This window comes from Microplitis mediator, chromosome 5 (assembly GCF_029852145.1).
Source record: "Microplitis mediator isolate UGA2020A chromosome 5, iyMicMedi2.1, whole genome shotgun sequence".
NCBI lineage: Eukaryota > Metazoa > Arthropoda > Insecta > Hymenoptera > Braconidae > Microplitis > Microplitis mediator.
Genome location: NC_079973.1, coordinates 9,631,699 through 9,646,735, shown reverse-complemented (window position 1 = coordinate 9,646,735; position 15,037 = coordinate 9,631,699). Strand labels below are relative to the sequence as shown.

The 15,037-nt window shown below is 27.0% G+C and overlaps 3 protein-coding genes across 3 annotated transcripts; 2 read left to right on the top strand and 1 right to left on the bottom strand.

Annotated features, from left to right (window-relative positions):
- The first annotated feature begins 1,067 nt into the window (after positions 1–1,067).
- Positions 1,068–5,701, top strand: LOC130667557 (polyprenol reductase). Its single transcript, XM_057469209.1, has 6 exons — positions 1,068–1,501; positions 3,078–3,259; positions 3,685–3,833; positions 4,052–4,240; positions 4,818–5,113; positions 5,542–5,701. Exons 2-6 carry the CDS (start codon positions 3,078–3,080, stop codon positions 5,632–5,634), a joined length of 909 nt encoding a protein of 302 aa, XP_057325192.1. The 5' UTR covers positions 1,068–1,501; the 3' UTR covers positions 5,635–5,701.
- LOC130667556 (tumor suppressor candidate 3) lies at positions 4,987–9,392 on the bottom strand. Its single transcript, XM_057469208.1, has 8 exons — positions 9,131–9,392; positions 8,541–8,716; positions 8,298–8,415; positions 8,091–8,231; positions 7,845–7,985; positions 7,168–7,318; positions 6,742–6,907; positions 4,987–6,578 (listed from the first exon to the last, which is right to left on the bottom strand). The coding sequence occupies exons 1-8, from the start codon at positions 9,221–9,223 to the stop codon at positions 6,563–6,565; spliced, it is 1,002 nt and encodes a 333-aa protein (XP_057325191.1). The 5' UTR covers positions 9,224–9,392; the 3' UTR covers positions 4,987–6,562.
- A 1,394-nt stretch (positions 9,393–10,786) lies between these two features.
- On the top strand, positions 10,787–14,137 carry LOC130667558 (uracil phosphoribosyltransferase homolog). The gene is made up of 6 exons (XM_057469210.1): positions 10,787–11,308; positions 11,454–11,496; positions 11,590–11,739; positions 11,826–11,970; positions 12,057–12,187; positions 12,391–14,137. The coding sequence occupies exons 1-6, from the start codon at positions 11,166–11,168 to the stop codon at positions 12,463–12,465; spliced, it is 687 nt and encodes a 228-aa protein (XP_057325193.1). The 5' UTR covers positions 10,787–11,165; the 3' UTR covers positions 12,466–14,137.
- The last annotated feature ends 900 nt before the right edge of the window (positions 14,138–15,037 follow it).

The following is a 15,037-nucleotide window of genomic DNA, read 5'->3' as shown; positions in this document are numbered from 1 at the left end:
ACAAAGTAAATTCAATATCGACCCTAATAGCCAACTTCAGTTCAAGTTGACGGAAATCCACGGGCCTAACTAGACTTTAAGTTGACTGCAAAAAATTGGCGTATCATGGGCACGTTGCGCGAATCAAGTTCTTAGTAAATTTAGTAAGATTAAGTATAATTAAACATTTTCTTACTATATTTATTTATTAATTTTACTGATAGCCATTTTAGCTGCAAATTGATGAAAAGCTAGTGTCGACATTTCACGTCAAGTTCATGAAAAGAGTCAGCGCTCAACTAGTTGATGTCAACTTTTCTACAACTTTCTGTAAGCTTGAGAAAAAACACTTTGGTTCTTCGGCTGTTTTCCTGTAACTTTCAAACTGCTCTTTTCATCAACTTGTTTTCCAATAGTTGGCAAAGTACTACGCCCACTTTTGAAAAAAAAAGCACAAGTTAAAAAAAAGTTTGAAAGTTACCGCAAGGTGACAGAAAGATAAGAGAAAGTTTGCGTTAACTAGTTGAATACTAACTAACTCTTTGCAGTTAAATTTACGTGAAATTCCGACACAACCTTTTCGTTGTTCGTCAATTTTTAGCTAAATTGCCAAGAAACTAAGGTTGTTCAGCAAAAAGTTGGCACATTTATAGAATTATAGATCTAAACAATTTTAACATGAGGAATTATTTTATTGTTATGTCCTCAACAATCTCAGGTGCCTCCACCTGTTACCAAATAGCGAACTCAAAAATACATAAAATGTGTACATATGAGCGCATGATAATAGTGGGCAAAAGTTGGATATTGTATAGTCAGAGATCTTTTTTTGTCATCTCGTGTAACTTTAGAAATTCTAAAATTAAAAAATCTTACAAAAAAATTCATTTCTCAGATAAAATTTATTTTATAAATCATTTTTATCATTATCAATAAGTTCATTTATTAATTTCGAATTTCAAATTGGTCCCGCGTGACAGCAAACTTGTCCAGGAGGTGGCGTTAGCTTCGAGCCTAGTAACCGCGCAGGACATATGGAATGTTTATATTTTTATTTAATATGTCAAACAGCAACAAAATATATTGTTGCTGTTAATAATTAGACATACATTTCAGCCCAATGTTGACCTCGCTTATTTTGTTTAATTATGTCCACTTAAAAAATTTTTCTCGTTTGCTATTTACTTAATCTATTTTCTATAGTATTTTGATGACAAAAATTAACAAGTTCTCAGTTTCTAACCGATTACCATTTTCTAATTAAATATACCATTTCTCTGCTACCTTCATAAAAAAGTATCAGACTGATACTATCAGTATTACGGTTATTAGAACCGGTTACAGCAAAAAAAATAAATTTTTAAACTCTAATAAATAAATTTTTTTTATATTAAGTGGTATCTTAATTCTAATATAAATTTTATGACAAAATGGCATAAACGTGTTTGAAGCCATCAGTACGTTAATACTAATTTCCTAAAAAAGAGGATAAAACTATTATAAACAAGCATAAGCTACTATAGTAAGTAATACCATTAATAATACATAATACAGCTCTGTAATATTAACATTTCTTATGTTACATTGATATCATTAAGACGTCATCATGATGTCAGATTTATGTAAAATTATTATGGCAATAATTTATTTATTTTTTTTTATTTATTAATTATACCATCAATAGGCCGTTTGGCCTGTTACAGGTCGCCACGTAGGCTCAATACAATAAATTAAGCAAATTAACAAACTTAAAATAAGACTTCCATTCAACACATTAATGACTACGTATAGTACTTAAGTAAAAATCATTGCAAAATATATGACTATATCAATAAATATTAAATATCAAAACTCCAAGTAACCGATTCTTCATATCACAGTGGTTCGTCGATGCCCTTGGTTATTCCCACATGATAAATGCTCTCAGCTTCATACAGCTAGCCCTGAAATAGTACAATTCAAAGGCCTCTTTTTTATCACTTAGCTAGATGATGAACACTGTAGGCTTGGTGAGGTAGCTGCTTGACCGCACATGCGTGTAGGCGGGGCATGATTTGACAAGATGTTCGATTGTCTCCGACTCGCCTTGGTTGCAAATTGTGCAGACCAATGAGGTGTCGATGCTGTAATTAATATTATTGCAATTTATTTTAACTGGCCCTTGTCCCGACAGACGAAGTTGTGCTAAAAGTCTTTGACATTGGATAGGCAGGTCCCAATGCAAGTAGTCAGCCTTGCCCCTTGCTGTAGATTGGAAAAGGCTGGGATAGTAGGTGGCCCTAGAGGACCCTATACTATCACTATCTCTTTGCTATTGTTGCTCCCGGAGCGATGAAATAATTTGTGGGGAGGACGCTTTAATTACATTGCCATCAGGGTTCGTCAGGATATTTCCAAACCCAGCCGCCAGAACCACACTCTTAATCCCAGTATACCAATTGTACTTTGGCAGATTATTCTTCCTGCCATCTAAGGCAATCAGCTGCGTCAAACATTTCTTCGGGTATCTGGTATTAGGTAGCACAGTAACCTTTGCCCAGAAGAACAAGGCTCTTTTTACGATTTGCAGCTCCAGTGACTTGGTGCCCGTCTCTCGGCGTACTAGGTAACCAGCAGTAGACTTCGGAAGAAATAGTAGATTCTTTAAAAATTGACGTTGGATTCTATCGAGCTCCTCAACATGCCGTAAACCCCAGATCCCCGACGCATAAAGAGCTGCAGCTGACACTAGAGCATTAAATAAGATAGTTCGTTGTGACCAGACTGAACATTTACTTGCACAAAGAATGCTCCACATCGCGCTAGACGCAATCTTCGCTTATGGCAATAATTATATCTCTGTTAAATCCATAAATAAAAAAATAGGATGATTCATTCATAGTATTTTTCGGAAGATATGATTTAAAACAGATTTGCTTGTTAAAGTGTATTCTTGATTTTTTTTTTTTTTTACTTTTAAGAGTATAGATGTACAATATAAAATAGGTCTCAAGACAATTTGATGTAAGAAAATTTCATGCTTGACTTTGCAATAGTTGAATCTGATACATCAATATTGATTCATTGGTATTAATAATTTTTTTTTTTCTTTCATACAGATGGATTTAAATTTAATCAAATTGATATTTCTATGCTTTGCTATCATTGTTGGAATAACTAGTTTCCTAATTCATTTTGATGAAAATTATCTACCAATATTTTTAAGAAGATCCTTTCGACACGGAAAATATGCTGAAAAAACTAGCCATAAAATTGTAGAAAAATTTGAAGTTCCTAAAAGGTAATTTGAAATATAAATAATTAGTAATAATATACTATAATAGTTGTAACTATTTAGATGATTTTAGGCAAGATCAAATTTTTACGTTCAGTGCAAATACTGAATATTATTTCATTTTCGAAAAATAATTCTTATAGATTTAATATAATTAATTTTAAAGTGACAAATAGTTCGTTAGGAAAAAAGCGTTTGGTCTAGTTATATGTAGGATAAATAAGACCCGTCTGATAGGTGTGTGTTGTATACTCCACCTCAGATGTTTTATTCGTTAGTGTTATGTTGGAATTGATGTATATTGATACAGGCATAACGACGTGTCTGCGAGAAGTGCAAGTTATCTTATGCCATCTTGCGAAGTGGGACTGAATCATAAAACAATATTTTAACAAATTGTATATAATTTAATTTTGTATTATCATTTTCAGATATTTTTCACATTTTTACCTATTTGCTGCTCCACTATCAACTACTGTTTTGCTCCTATGTATTTACAGATATTTTTACTTAGGCAATCTGCCTGAAGTTATTTTTACAATTTTGGACTTCTTATTCAACAGTTCTAGGAAAGCCCTTGGTAATTGAAAATTCTAATTTTTTTTTTTTTACGATTTGTTAATATTTACTAAATATTGAAATCCCAAAAGTTACGGGATTTTTTTATTGCTATATGATTGAATGATATAATGAAAATCAAAAAATGCTTAAATCGTTCGGTTTAAAACTGGAGTTATGGTGTTTTTCAAATTTAATTATTCATTTTAATTACATAGATGATTTTTTAATTGTTTATAGTAACATCAGAGCAAACAATTACAGCAATTACAATGATAACGATACAATGTTGGAAAAGATTGTATGAAACTCATTGTGTTAGCGTTTACAGCGATGCAAAAATGAATATAAGTCATTATATAGTTGGATTTATTCACTATATTGGGACAATAACATGCATAATCGGTGAATCATCTGGATTTGTAAAAGGTAAAAAACTTTTCTAAATATAGATCGTCAAAGTACTGTAAAATCATAAATTATTACAGCTGTAAATACTATTTTTTAAAATGTAAAAATTCATTTAGAAAATTCGAATCAAATGGTATTGCACATCTCAAGCGCGAACTCGTTGATCTACAAGCACCACAAAATTTTCAAATATTTTACTCACACTAAATCCTTTCTACAGTCTTTCAAAAAAAAAAAAAAAAATTCAAGTAGGAAATATTTTATACCATAACACAGAAGATTGAAGGTAATAGATTGACCTATGTATTTCTTTACTTGTACGTAAATTTTTTGTAAGACACGTGTATGTGTTATCAATTAGCTTCTGCTCCAATAGCTTCATGAAGAAGCAGGTAGTTATAAAACCTAAGACTTCTGATAGAACAAAAATACATTGTTAAACGAGTAATCAGGTCTTGACCTCTGCAATGGTGTGAATCCTAGTCTCAATCACTATTTCTCGAAATTATGCAGTATGCTCCATTTATAATATAAAATGATATTTAAACCGCTATTTATATTTAAAGCTGCATATAATTTTTTTTTTTTTTTTCAGGTTCCGACTATGATTTTCACTGGAGTAAATTAAATAGTATTTGTATTATTTCCGCTGTGTTTTTTCTATTGTCGTCCTATGAACAATTAAAAACTAATTTTATATTAGCACATTTACGAAAAAACGAAAAAGGAGTGGTTGTAACTAAATCATATAAAATCCCAAATGGTCGACTTTTTCAATATATTACAGCGCCTCTTCAATTAACAGAAATTATTATGTATTTCACACTAACTATAATTCTTTGGCAGAGTTCATCATTCTATTACATATTTATCTGGGTTCTTGTTAATCAGGTAAATCAAAAAATATTTCAAATTTCAAAGAATTTTAAACTTTGTTGATATTATGGGATTATAGACTTAAAATAATTAATTTCATTCGATAAAGATTTATTCTTAATTTTGAAACGTCATAAAAAAATTTGCACATATTTTGTGCAGGGCTTACAAAAAACTTTATGTTTTACTTTTCCATATAAAAAACTGTACAAACTAACTGCACATGGCTTGTTAATAAAATTAATTGAGCATTTCTTGAGAGAAACACATTATATTTTTCTCAAAAAGCACTATATAAATTGTAACCGGATTTTAGTTTGCCTATGGATTAGTAGCCGACCGAATTCAGCTCAAAAATACTACTAGACTTATCTTGTTCAAAGTAATGTTAAGTTGGGCGCAAAGTAATTGATTAGTTAACAATATGTTTTGTTACTTTACAGACTGAAACTGCTATTTCAAGCCATCGATGGTACAAGAAGACTTTCAAAAATTATCCTAATCATCGTAAAATATACATTCCTTTTTTGATATGAACAATTTGTCCATGTATTTTTGTACAATTTGAAAATAAAAATAAAATTATATAATTAATTTCGATGATTCTCGACCTATATTATTCAAGTGTTAAATTAGTAATCAAATAAACAATATAGTAAATTTACAATAAACTCGTTTCTAAATATTCGTAAAAAAAAAAAAAAACTACACCACAGTCATAGAAATTTTTAAGGATCGCTACACCACGATTGTGACAATAAAAAAATTTTAAGATTGTTAAACTATCACTGTACCATGGCAGTAACATTTGGCATCCAAAAAAACTATTCGATGACCACAGCTGTGCTACACCAAGGCTGCATTAATACAGCCTTAAACTTAAATAATAAAAAAAAGATTTACAAAGGTGAAAAATATTAATCATTAAAAATTCTATAGTTGTTAATGTTTGCACAATTTTTTAAACTAGATTGAAAAATCGAAACGTGCATACCTCGAACGCTGGAGTTAAAATGAAAATATAGGCCACATTTTCCATCGTTTTTATGTTATTTTCATACAGACAACTAATATAACATAAGTACTACAATTAATATTGTAGAATGTTTTTATTAAATGGAAAAAATAAAATTAAATCTGAATGTTTTTATAACGTAACCAATCTTAACGTACCTAGCTACGAATATAAAAACTATAATTAATAATTATGATTAAACAAATTAAATTATTACAACATATTTATTGTGATGATCAAAATTTTTTAACGAAATTAGAATTTTGCAATAATAGTGTCCAGATGATTTTAAAATTATTATGATTTATTATCAATTGTAATGAAAACGTTTATTTTAATGAATTATTTCATTGATGAACAATTACCATCTCTAACATTTTAGTGCAAATATAATATTTTACTTCCAAAACAAATTTGAGATATTGCCAGTTACACAAAAATCCTTTTGTTCATTTGAAAAGAAGACTGCAACAAAATTATATTCATTAAAAATAATAAACCGAATGAAATGCATAAATAAAGTTATGAATAATTTTATAATATAGATAATAATGCAATTTTTTTCAAAAAAAAATTATAAAAATTTATTTCATTATTGAAAAATAAAAAAAAAAAATTAAGTACTGACCTGTAAGGATACGCTTGTGCTTTATTTCTGAAAATAGATAGTAAAAGGCTGAAAAATACAGCAACTAAACCTAAACCGATAACAGCGAAAATTCGTCGCTTTTTAATGTCACCTTTTCGACATGCAGCTTCTGTCATTAAAAGCATACCTAAAATTACGGCTCCATCTAATTATATTTTAAGGAAATTGATGTTTCGCATAAACTGATAAATAATTTTAATTTTGTTATTGGTATTGATCGTTGATTGAAAAGCTTCTATTGCGACTACCGGGTAGCGATTTTATACGTTATGTTCAAAAGTTATATTTAAGAGAAAAATTTTGCATAAAAATATTTAAACGTCCTTGTAAATCTCAATCAAAATCCATTGTAAATCAAAATTAATCAAAAGAAAAATAATTAATATTATACATTTCAAAGGATACTTAAAATCATAACAATATAACTTTCCAAAACAAATTGACCTTGAGATGATCCATGTATATATACAATATTTCCATTTGCTGCCTTGTGAATGAAAGGAGGACCTCTGATATGATTCCACATTTGCCCAGAGATCATTGTAAGAGTAAAGAACTAAAAAAAATTCATAATATAAGATATTATAAATTCATTGATTTTTACATTATTATAAGGATTAATTGTAAATTATTTAGAAAAAAAAAGTTGGAAAATTCAAAAGTGTACAACTTGATTGCTTGTGGTATAGTAAAAATAAATCTATTAAATTTTATAAATTAATACTGTGAGGATTTTCATTCAATATATACGCTGCATCTCTCAGACAGTTTATCAACAATAATAATATCAAGAGATTCATTTATTATTATTGAATTTAAGTGCAAGCAGATATGAACGTGTTTTTTTTAGAGAACTTTTTTGGGCAAAACAAGTATTCGTGAGGGGTTTATAATTTTTTCTTGATGTTTTATATTTTGAGGGTATACGAAAAATTTTGTAATTTACACTAAAATTACAATAAATTTTGTGTTTGATAACATTTAGAGTTGATTGAATGTAGTGGTTCTATCGTTTGACAAATTACATTTCATATCTGTCTAATAATATACCGTGATTAAGTCAAGGTCTGTACTTTGCTTACCATAGCACCTAAACTCCAAATAGTTTTATTATAAATAAAGTCCAAGTTATTCCGCCTTAAATATAAAAATCCTCCTATTAAAATTAATAACATGATAACTGCTACAGTACCAGAATAATTAGGAGGTCTGAATACACGAATCTGAAACAAATACATTATACTTATATACATGTTAGCTTTTTTTTTAAATCACAGAAAGTTTTTTGAATCCCTTATATATTGACAAATGTAACATGTATTATGCACCTGAATATCAGTTCGCTCTGAAATCCATTTTGCTATTGCTTCTGCACTAAATCCAATTCTTTGTATATCCATAGTATCAGCTGTTTTAGGTTTTCCTTTTGCGGGAAAGTGTATAAACACCGGAGCAGTATTCAATCGCATCTATAAAATAAAGCGTTCAAGCAATAATCCATACTAAAAGGTTCATATAAAAATAATGAATGTTACCATTTGAAAAACATCTGATCCCTCATCAAAATCGACAGTTGCAAAGAATAACTTGTTTGAATAAAATTGAGAATAGCGAAATGAGTTTGCCACTGTTACAAATTCCTCGTGGGCATGCCTAAATAAAAAGTCGTTTTAATAACTACAGTATCGTTGAAATAAATGTTTAAACTTTTTTAAAAAGTATTTAGTAGTATTTAAAAACTATAAATTAAATTAAAAAATATGTATATTATATATTACTGGCATATTTGACATTTACGCTGTGGTGCCATGGCAGTAAACATAACAATAATAGAATAATTTCTTGGTGGAGTTTTAACAAACTCTTTAAATTTAGCTCCATTAAATTTAAAAACTGGCTTTTTCATAGCCATTTCAGTTAGTTGCTGAACACGATCTGATAAAGAATTTTGCCCCTAAAAACAATCATTAAATAGTAAAAATAATTCGTAAAATTGAACCATAAACATGAATAATCATTATTATGGAAAAGTTTATTTAAAAAATATAAATTAACATTAATGTATAAAAATAAATGTAATTAAAATACGTAAAATTACTAGTTGACCTAAGTAAAAGTGAAGAAGTTAAGACTTTATACCTTAAATCCTTGTTTTTTATTTAATTATTACTGAATGAATATTGATGTAATTCAAAACTAAATGTATCTATAAGTATTCTTCTTTCATATAGTTGTACTATGTACTCACAACTATATGTTCTTTTGTAATAAATGTAATTACTATGTTATGAAATTTGCCATTTGGCCTGTGCCTTGGCATTAATAAATGAAATTCTAAATTCTAATTGATTGATTTTATTTAACTTACCGGCTTTATACGACTTTGACCATAACTAAAATCAATATTATAAGTTATAATTAAGCTCATTAAAAGAAATATATTTTTCATTTTGATATCCATATTATGCTCTTGATTAATTCTAAAATATATAATAGAGTATAAATATTAAATAATTTCCTTAATGAATGTATCATTAAGTAGACATCATTAATGATAATATCACCAACGTGGCTATAGTGACGTATTTGGGAAACAAACCCACTATCTGCCACTGCCAGCCACTAACACTTTGACAGCGACATTTTTCATTGCAGGCTATGTGTTATGTCCTCAGTGGCATCAGGTGCCTCCACCTGTTAATTAATTGGTGAACTTGAGATCCATAAATAGGCGCGCATTTAATTTCATTTGAAATTATATATTAATATCTTACAACACTTATTGCGTCTTATCAATATTTAGTCAATAATTTAAATAATAAATCGTCGTGGCACATACGTGTTAAATTATATATTTTTATTATAAGAAACTTTAAATAAATAGATAAATAAATCTTTATTTTGTATTCAGAGAAATATAAATACAGTTTGAGTGGTCTTGGAACGTTTCCTGTCACCCGATACTTAAAACCTAAACAAAACAAACGCATAAAAATCATGAATAGGCCCTTGTTCTATAGTTAACAGTAAATATGGTTATAAACAAATGCATACTCTATAATCAAATAAGAAAAGATATATTTAATAAATAAATGTTACTTATAAATGATAACCATATCACAAGAACTCAACTATTATTGTTAATATATACATATTAAATAAAGAGTGACTCGTATAATAAATAAATTAATAGAAATATAGAAATATAGCATTAGAATAATTATAATGGTGTTTCATGATAAATAATAATGTCAATCGTATTAAATAATTAAATATAGAATAATTAACTAAAAGATTATATTGAAGTACAGGAAAATGGAATATAAATAATATAAGTAATAAGTAAAATCATAGAACGGATAAATAAAGAACGTAGATGTGTAAACTCATATCTCGTACGTGTATTAGTAGGAAGTATAAATGTATAAGTATATAATTAGAAAGAACGTTGATATGTATAAGTACATATATTGCATAAGTATGTGTATGAGTATGAGAATGGTGGGAGAAGTCGAAGAGTGGAGAGTCAGAGATCTTTCTGCCGTCTGATGTAACTTCACTTCTCTCCGAGAACTATTGACGAGCACAACTGTTATTACTGATCAAATCTTATCTACACTTTATAATAAAACTCAGTCTTCAGATAAAAGTTATTTCATCAATTACATCTATCCTTATCCATAACTTCATAATTTCATTAAATAATAATAATAATAATAATCATCATCATAGTCAACAATAAATTTATCACTGTTTTCAAATTCAAAATTGGTCCCGCGTGACAACGAACTGCCCACTGTCCAGGAGGTGGCGTCAGCTCCGATCCTAGTAACCTCCCAGGACATAACATAATAAGTTACCTCTAAATTGAGCAAAAATTAACCGTAAATTTTTCTTTCCAACTTTTGCTGTCAAATTGTCTGCCAATTTGGGCAGTAAATTTCAGACAATTTCAATGACAAATTACTTTCAATTTTAAGGGTCGGCAGTACTAAACGAATTTTCGAATTTTACTTTTCTAATTACATTTTGGATAATTACGTCACTCGAATGATGAAAACCTTTCGAAAAAGTTTGTCTTTCACATTTTTTCGGAAGTCATAAAAATTTCTGTAATAACAATTGATTAATAAATTAAAAGAAAAGTAAAATTCTAAAATTCGTTTAGTACGGTCCAGCCTTAAGATAATTGGGCTATTAGGAATATCTCATAATGTCACATGACCACAAAAAATATCATGTGGATCATGTGTAATCACGTTGTCGCACAATATTTTTACATTAACTCAAAACTCGAACTTTTATAATTTGTCTCGTGGTGTCGTGATCAGTCGTGATCGGCTTTTCAATGTCTGGAAAAAATATTTAGTCAACAGCAGGTAATTAAATATTTACATTCGAATATGGGTTCTACAGACACAACAATTAATGTTAAAAAACAATTGAATCATAACAACAATGAAATATGTCATGAATACGGTCCAAATTTGAAAATCCTGCCGAGTAATGATCAAGTTAAAGAATTACAAACAATTTTACGTGATAAGTAAGTACAAGTTTCCATATAAAAAAAAACACGTGGTTGAAACTTTAAAAATGTATCATTTTTAATCATAGTAACCAGATAAAAAGTCTACGAAAAAATATTTTAAATATCATTATATTTTTTATTTTTTTTTTTCTCTTCATAGAAACACTACAAGAAGTGATTTTAAATTTTATGCTGATCGATTGGTAAGTTAATTTAAAGTAAAATAAATGGGGACATATTTTAACAATAAAACAAGACAATTAATAAAAAAAAAATAAAAATTATTTTATTTTTAGATCAGACTTGTTATAGAAGAAAGCTTAAATCAATTGCCATTCACGAAAATTGTTATTACTACACCGACTGGGGCTAGTTATAATGGTTTAAAATATCAAAAAGGAAATTGTGGTGTGTCGATAGTTAGAAGTGGTGAAGCTATGGAGCAAGTAATTTCATTTAAAAAACAAAAATTATTTATTTTTCCGTATAGAAATAAGTCAAAATAAAACAATAATGTTTATAAAAAATTCAGGGTCTAAGAGATTGTTGCCGAAGTATAAGAATTGGAAAAATATTAGTTGAAAGTGATGTAGATACTCATGAAGCCAAGGTCGTTTATGCTAAATTTCCAGATGATATTGCTGATCGTAAAGTGTTATTAATGTATCCAATCATGAGTTAGTTATCAATATTATGAGTATTTTTATTATTCTGAAATATAAAATTAATTTTTTATAATTATTTAATGTTTAAATTTTTATAGGTACTGGAAATACTGTGATAAAAGCAATAGCTGTTTTAAAAGAGCATAATGTATTAGAAGAAAATATTATTCTTTCGAATTTATTTTGTACACCACCTGCTGCCAAAACTCTAGTCAGTGTTTTTCCTAAGGTAACTAAATTTTATCTAATTTTAAATAAAATAAATTTTTTTTATTACAATAATAAATATATTTTACTAAATTATGGTATTAAAATAGTGCTCATAATTGTATTATGTATAATATTAAGGGTCGTTGAAAATTTAACATTAATTACAATCAGAATTAACGTACGATTTCTTATGATCCTTTCTATCATTAAATTTTATTTTAGATGAAGATTTTAACATCGGAAATTCACAATGTTGCACCAAATCATTTTGGACAGAAATATTTTGGTACAGACTGAATTTAATAATCTGTAATTTCATTATATATTTCAAAAATCTATAATCATTGGAAAACCTGGTCGTTAACTTTTTTTTGAAAGTAAATCGAATCTTGTATATCTGTAACGCACATTTTTGTTGTTATATATTCGAAAATTAATTTTTTTTTATTATAAACTGTTTAAATCTATCACATTATTATTTTGATTATTTACATAATTAAAAAACTTTATTATGCAGGATTTTTATAGACTTATTAGAAATAATTGTGAAAAATAAAAAGCACGTTAAAATCGAATTATTGTACAATATACACAATACATTTAGCGTGATGAAATAAATTTATAATAAAAATTAAATTGCAACGATGGCGTATTTACATCTCTGTCATAAACAAACCTACTCATGATGAAAAAGTCCACTATAATAAAGTTACTATCAAGAATAAGCACTAATGTTTAAAATTTTCACCATCTGTAATTCAAAATGGTTCATAAGCTCCCAGTTATCGATGATCACTATTTAAAATTTTATGTTTATTTTTGGCTGTGATTTTATTGTAGTAAACTTTTTTTTGAGAGTTTTAACCATGGAAGATATTTTATTGGAAAGGTAATTTTTAGGTAAAACTGAAGCCGTAAATTTTGATTGAGTTGAATTTTAATTGTGGTAGGTTCGCTTATGCCAGAGTTGTAAATGCACTTCAACTTTTATACGTTAAATTAACGACTTTAGTAAACATTATATTGAATTATAGTAATTACCCTGTTTCAAAAAATTCGATAGATTCTTATAGCTGTATGTACAAGCCCTATTTTTAACTGTAGCATTTGTCATAGAACTCATTCATTCTTATAAAATCTCTATGGGAATTCATGAGAATTTATTTGATTGTATGAGATTTTCTAAAGAGGGTTATTTATGAATTGTATTATTTTTAAATTTATTAAAACTTATAAGCAATGTCTTAAAACTCAAAATAACACGGATACCAATAATTTCGTATGACATGAAAACTATTAAATTATATATTCAGTAACTACTTCAATAACGGTTAATTAATCTCGTTTGAATGTAGCAAGTTGTGTAAAAGCGTTTTTATTTTCCATGCAAACAAATAATAATTCTGTGAGATGAAAATTTTTATTTGATAAACTAAGTCTCATAGATAGAAAAGATTTCCATCTTATTTTAATTCTCAACCCAATTATTGTCGTGATTAAAATTACTTTTTGATTTTGAGTATATTAGAAATTATTTTTATTAATTTCAACTACTGATAAAATTTGATTTAACATAAATATTTAGTTTTCAACAATCGATTATTAGTTTTATCATTTATTAATTTTTGTTTTTTCATCACATAATCCACTCAAAAAAAAAAAACAACAGATTTTCATAGCTGTATTTATAAGCCCTTAAAACTTTTCGTACAACTCATTTATTTTCATAAAATCTATGATAGTTTATGAGAATTTATCAGATTTTATGAAACCTCTTGAGCAGGGTAGTTTAACTTTATTTTTTTTTATAAAATCTTATTTTCTTAATAATTAATTAATTAATTGTTATAATACCAACAGCCAGTTTTTCAAAAATATTAAACACAATATTGGCAATAATTATTTTTTACATATATATTCTGTATATTAGCATATTTTTTGTTACCATAATCATTGATAAATTATAGCAATCAATGATAATTTTTCTCCATAAATAATACGATAAAAAAATCAAATAAGTTAATTAATAGTCATATAAATATTAGATTTTTGTTCTGCATAATAAAAAATTATTTAATGAATTAATTTGTATATGTATATTTAGAATTTTTATAAAATATTTTTACAGAATTATAAAATTGATGCATAATATTGAATTAAATTAAATTTATAATATTTATAAAAAAAAATAATTGGAACGTGTTATTGTTCTGTTACTTTTTTATTATTAAGAAATCTGGAATGCATTTATTTTATATCGATGAATGTAAATGAATCTGATTCACTTAATAAAATTTAAATTAAATTAATATTGTAATATGAAAAACAATTTTGAAGAAAATAATTGTACAATTGATGTCATTAGATGAATAACAAAGCATATGTTACTAATTTAGCACAATTATTAATAAAATATAAATAATAGTGAAAGTAACAACAGCAGGACATCAATACATACAATATATTTTACTGTGATTACTGGAAAAATGGCAAAATTTTTTTTTCATCATTAACTTGTCTACAAATAAATTAAATAAATAGCGTAATTGAACTGAAGTTATTTATCAATAGTTTTTAATTAATTGCAAAAAAAAAAAACATCAAATCATCACATATATATTTCGAAAGTAATTTTAATTGTATTATTCAAAATTTATAACGAAAAAAATAAATTTTTCATTATTGCAATATTTCAATGTATATCCCGTAATGTTTATAATTATAATTAATGATAATGCTTTGGCTGGTGTATAAAACTGAAAAATAAATTTCAAATTAAAATTGTTTTTATAACCACATAATTTATTAATAAATTTATATATTTCTATAACAATATTTTATAGATCATATATAATATAATGAATGAATA

Excerpts from the sequence above, each read along its gene's own strand:
- LOC130667557 (XM_057469209.1), top strand. The coding sequence starts at position 3,078 with ATGGATTTAAATTTAATCAAATTGATATTTCTATGCTTTGCTATCATT. Across the intron at positions 3,834-4,051 it reads CAGTTCTAGGAAAGCCCTTG|TAACATCAGAGCAAACAATT; the intron begins GTAATTGAAAAT and ends AATTGTTTATAG. Across the intron at positions 4,241-4,817 it reads ATCATCTGGATTTGTAAAAG|GTTCCGACTATGATTTTCAC; the intron begins GTAAAAAACTTT and ends TTTTTTTTTCAG.
- LOC130667556 (XM_057469208.1), bottom strand. The coding sequence starts at position 9,223 with ATGGATATCAAAATGAAAAATATATTTCTTTTAATGAGCTTAATTATA. Across the intron at positions 8,717-9,130 it reads GTCAAAGTCGTATAAAGCCG|GGGCAAAATTCTTTATCAGA; the intron begins GTAAGTTAAATA and ends GATTGTTTTTAG. Across the intron at positions 7,319-7,844 it reads TTTGGAGTTTAGGTGCTATG|TTCTTTACTCTTACAATGAT; the intron begins GTAAGCAAAGTA and ends AATTTTTTTTAG.
- LOC130667558 (XM_057469210.1), top strand. The coding sequence starts at position 11,166 with ATGGGTTCTACAGACACAACAATTAATGTTAAAAAACAATTGAATCAT. Across the intron at positions 11,971-12,056 it reads ATTAATGTATCCAATCATGA|GTACTGGAAATACTGTGATA; the intron begins GTTAGTTATCAA and ends AAATTTTTATAG. Across the intron at positions 12,188-12,390 it reads TAGTCAGTGTTTTTCCTAAG|ATGAAGATTTTAACATCGGA; the intron begins GTAACTAAATTT and ends ATTTTATTTTAG.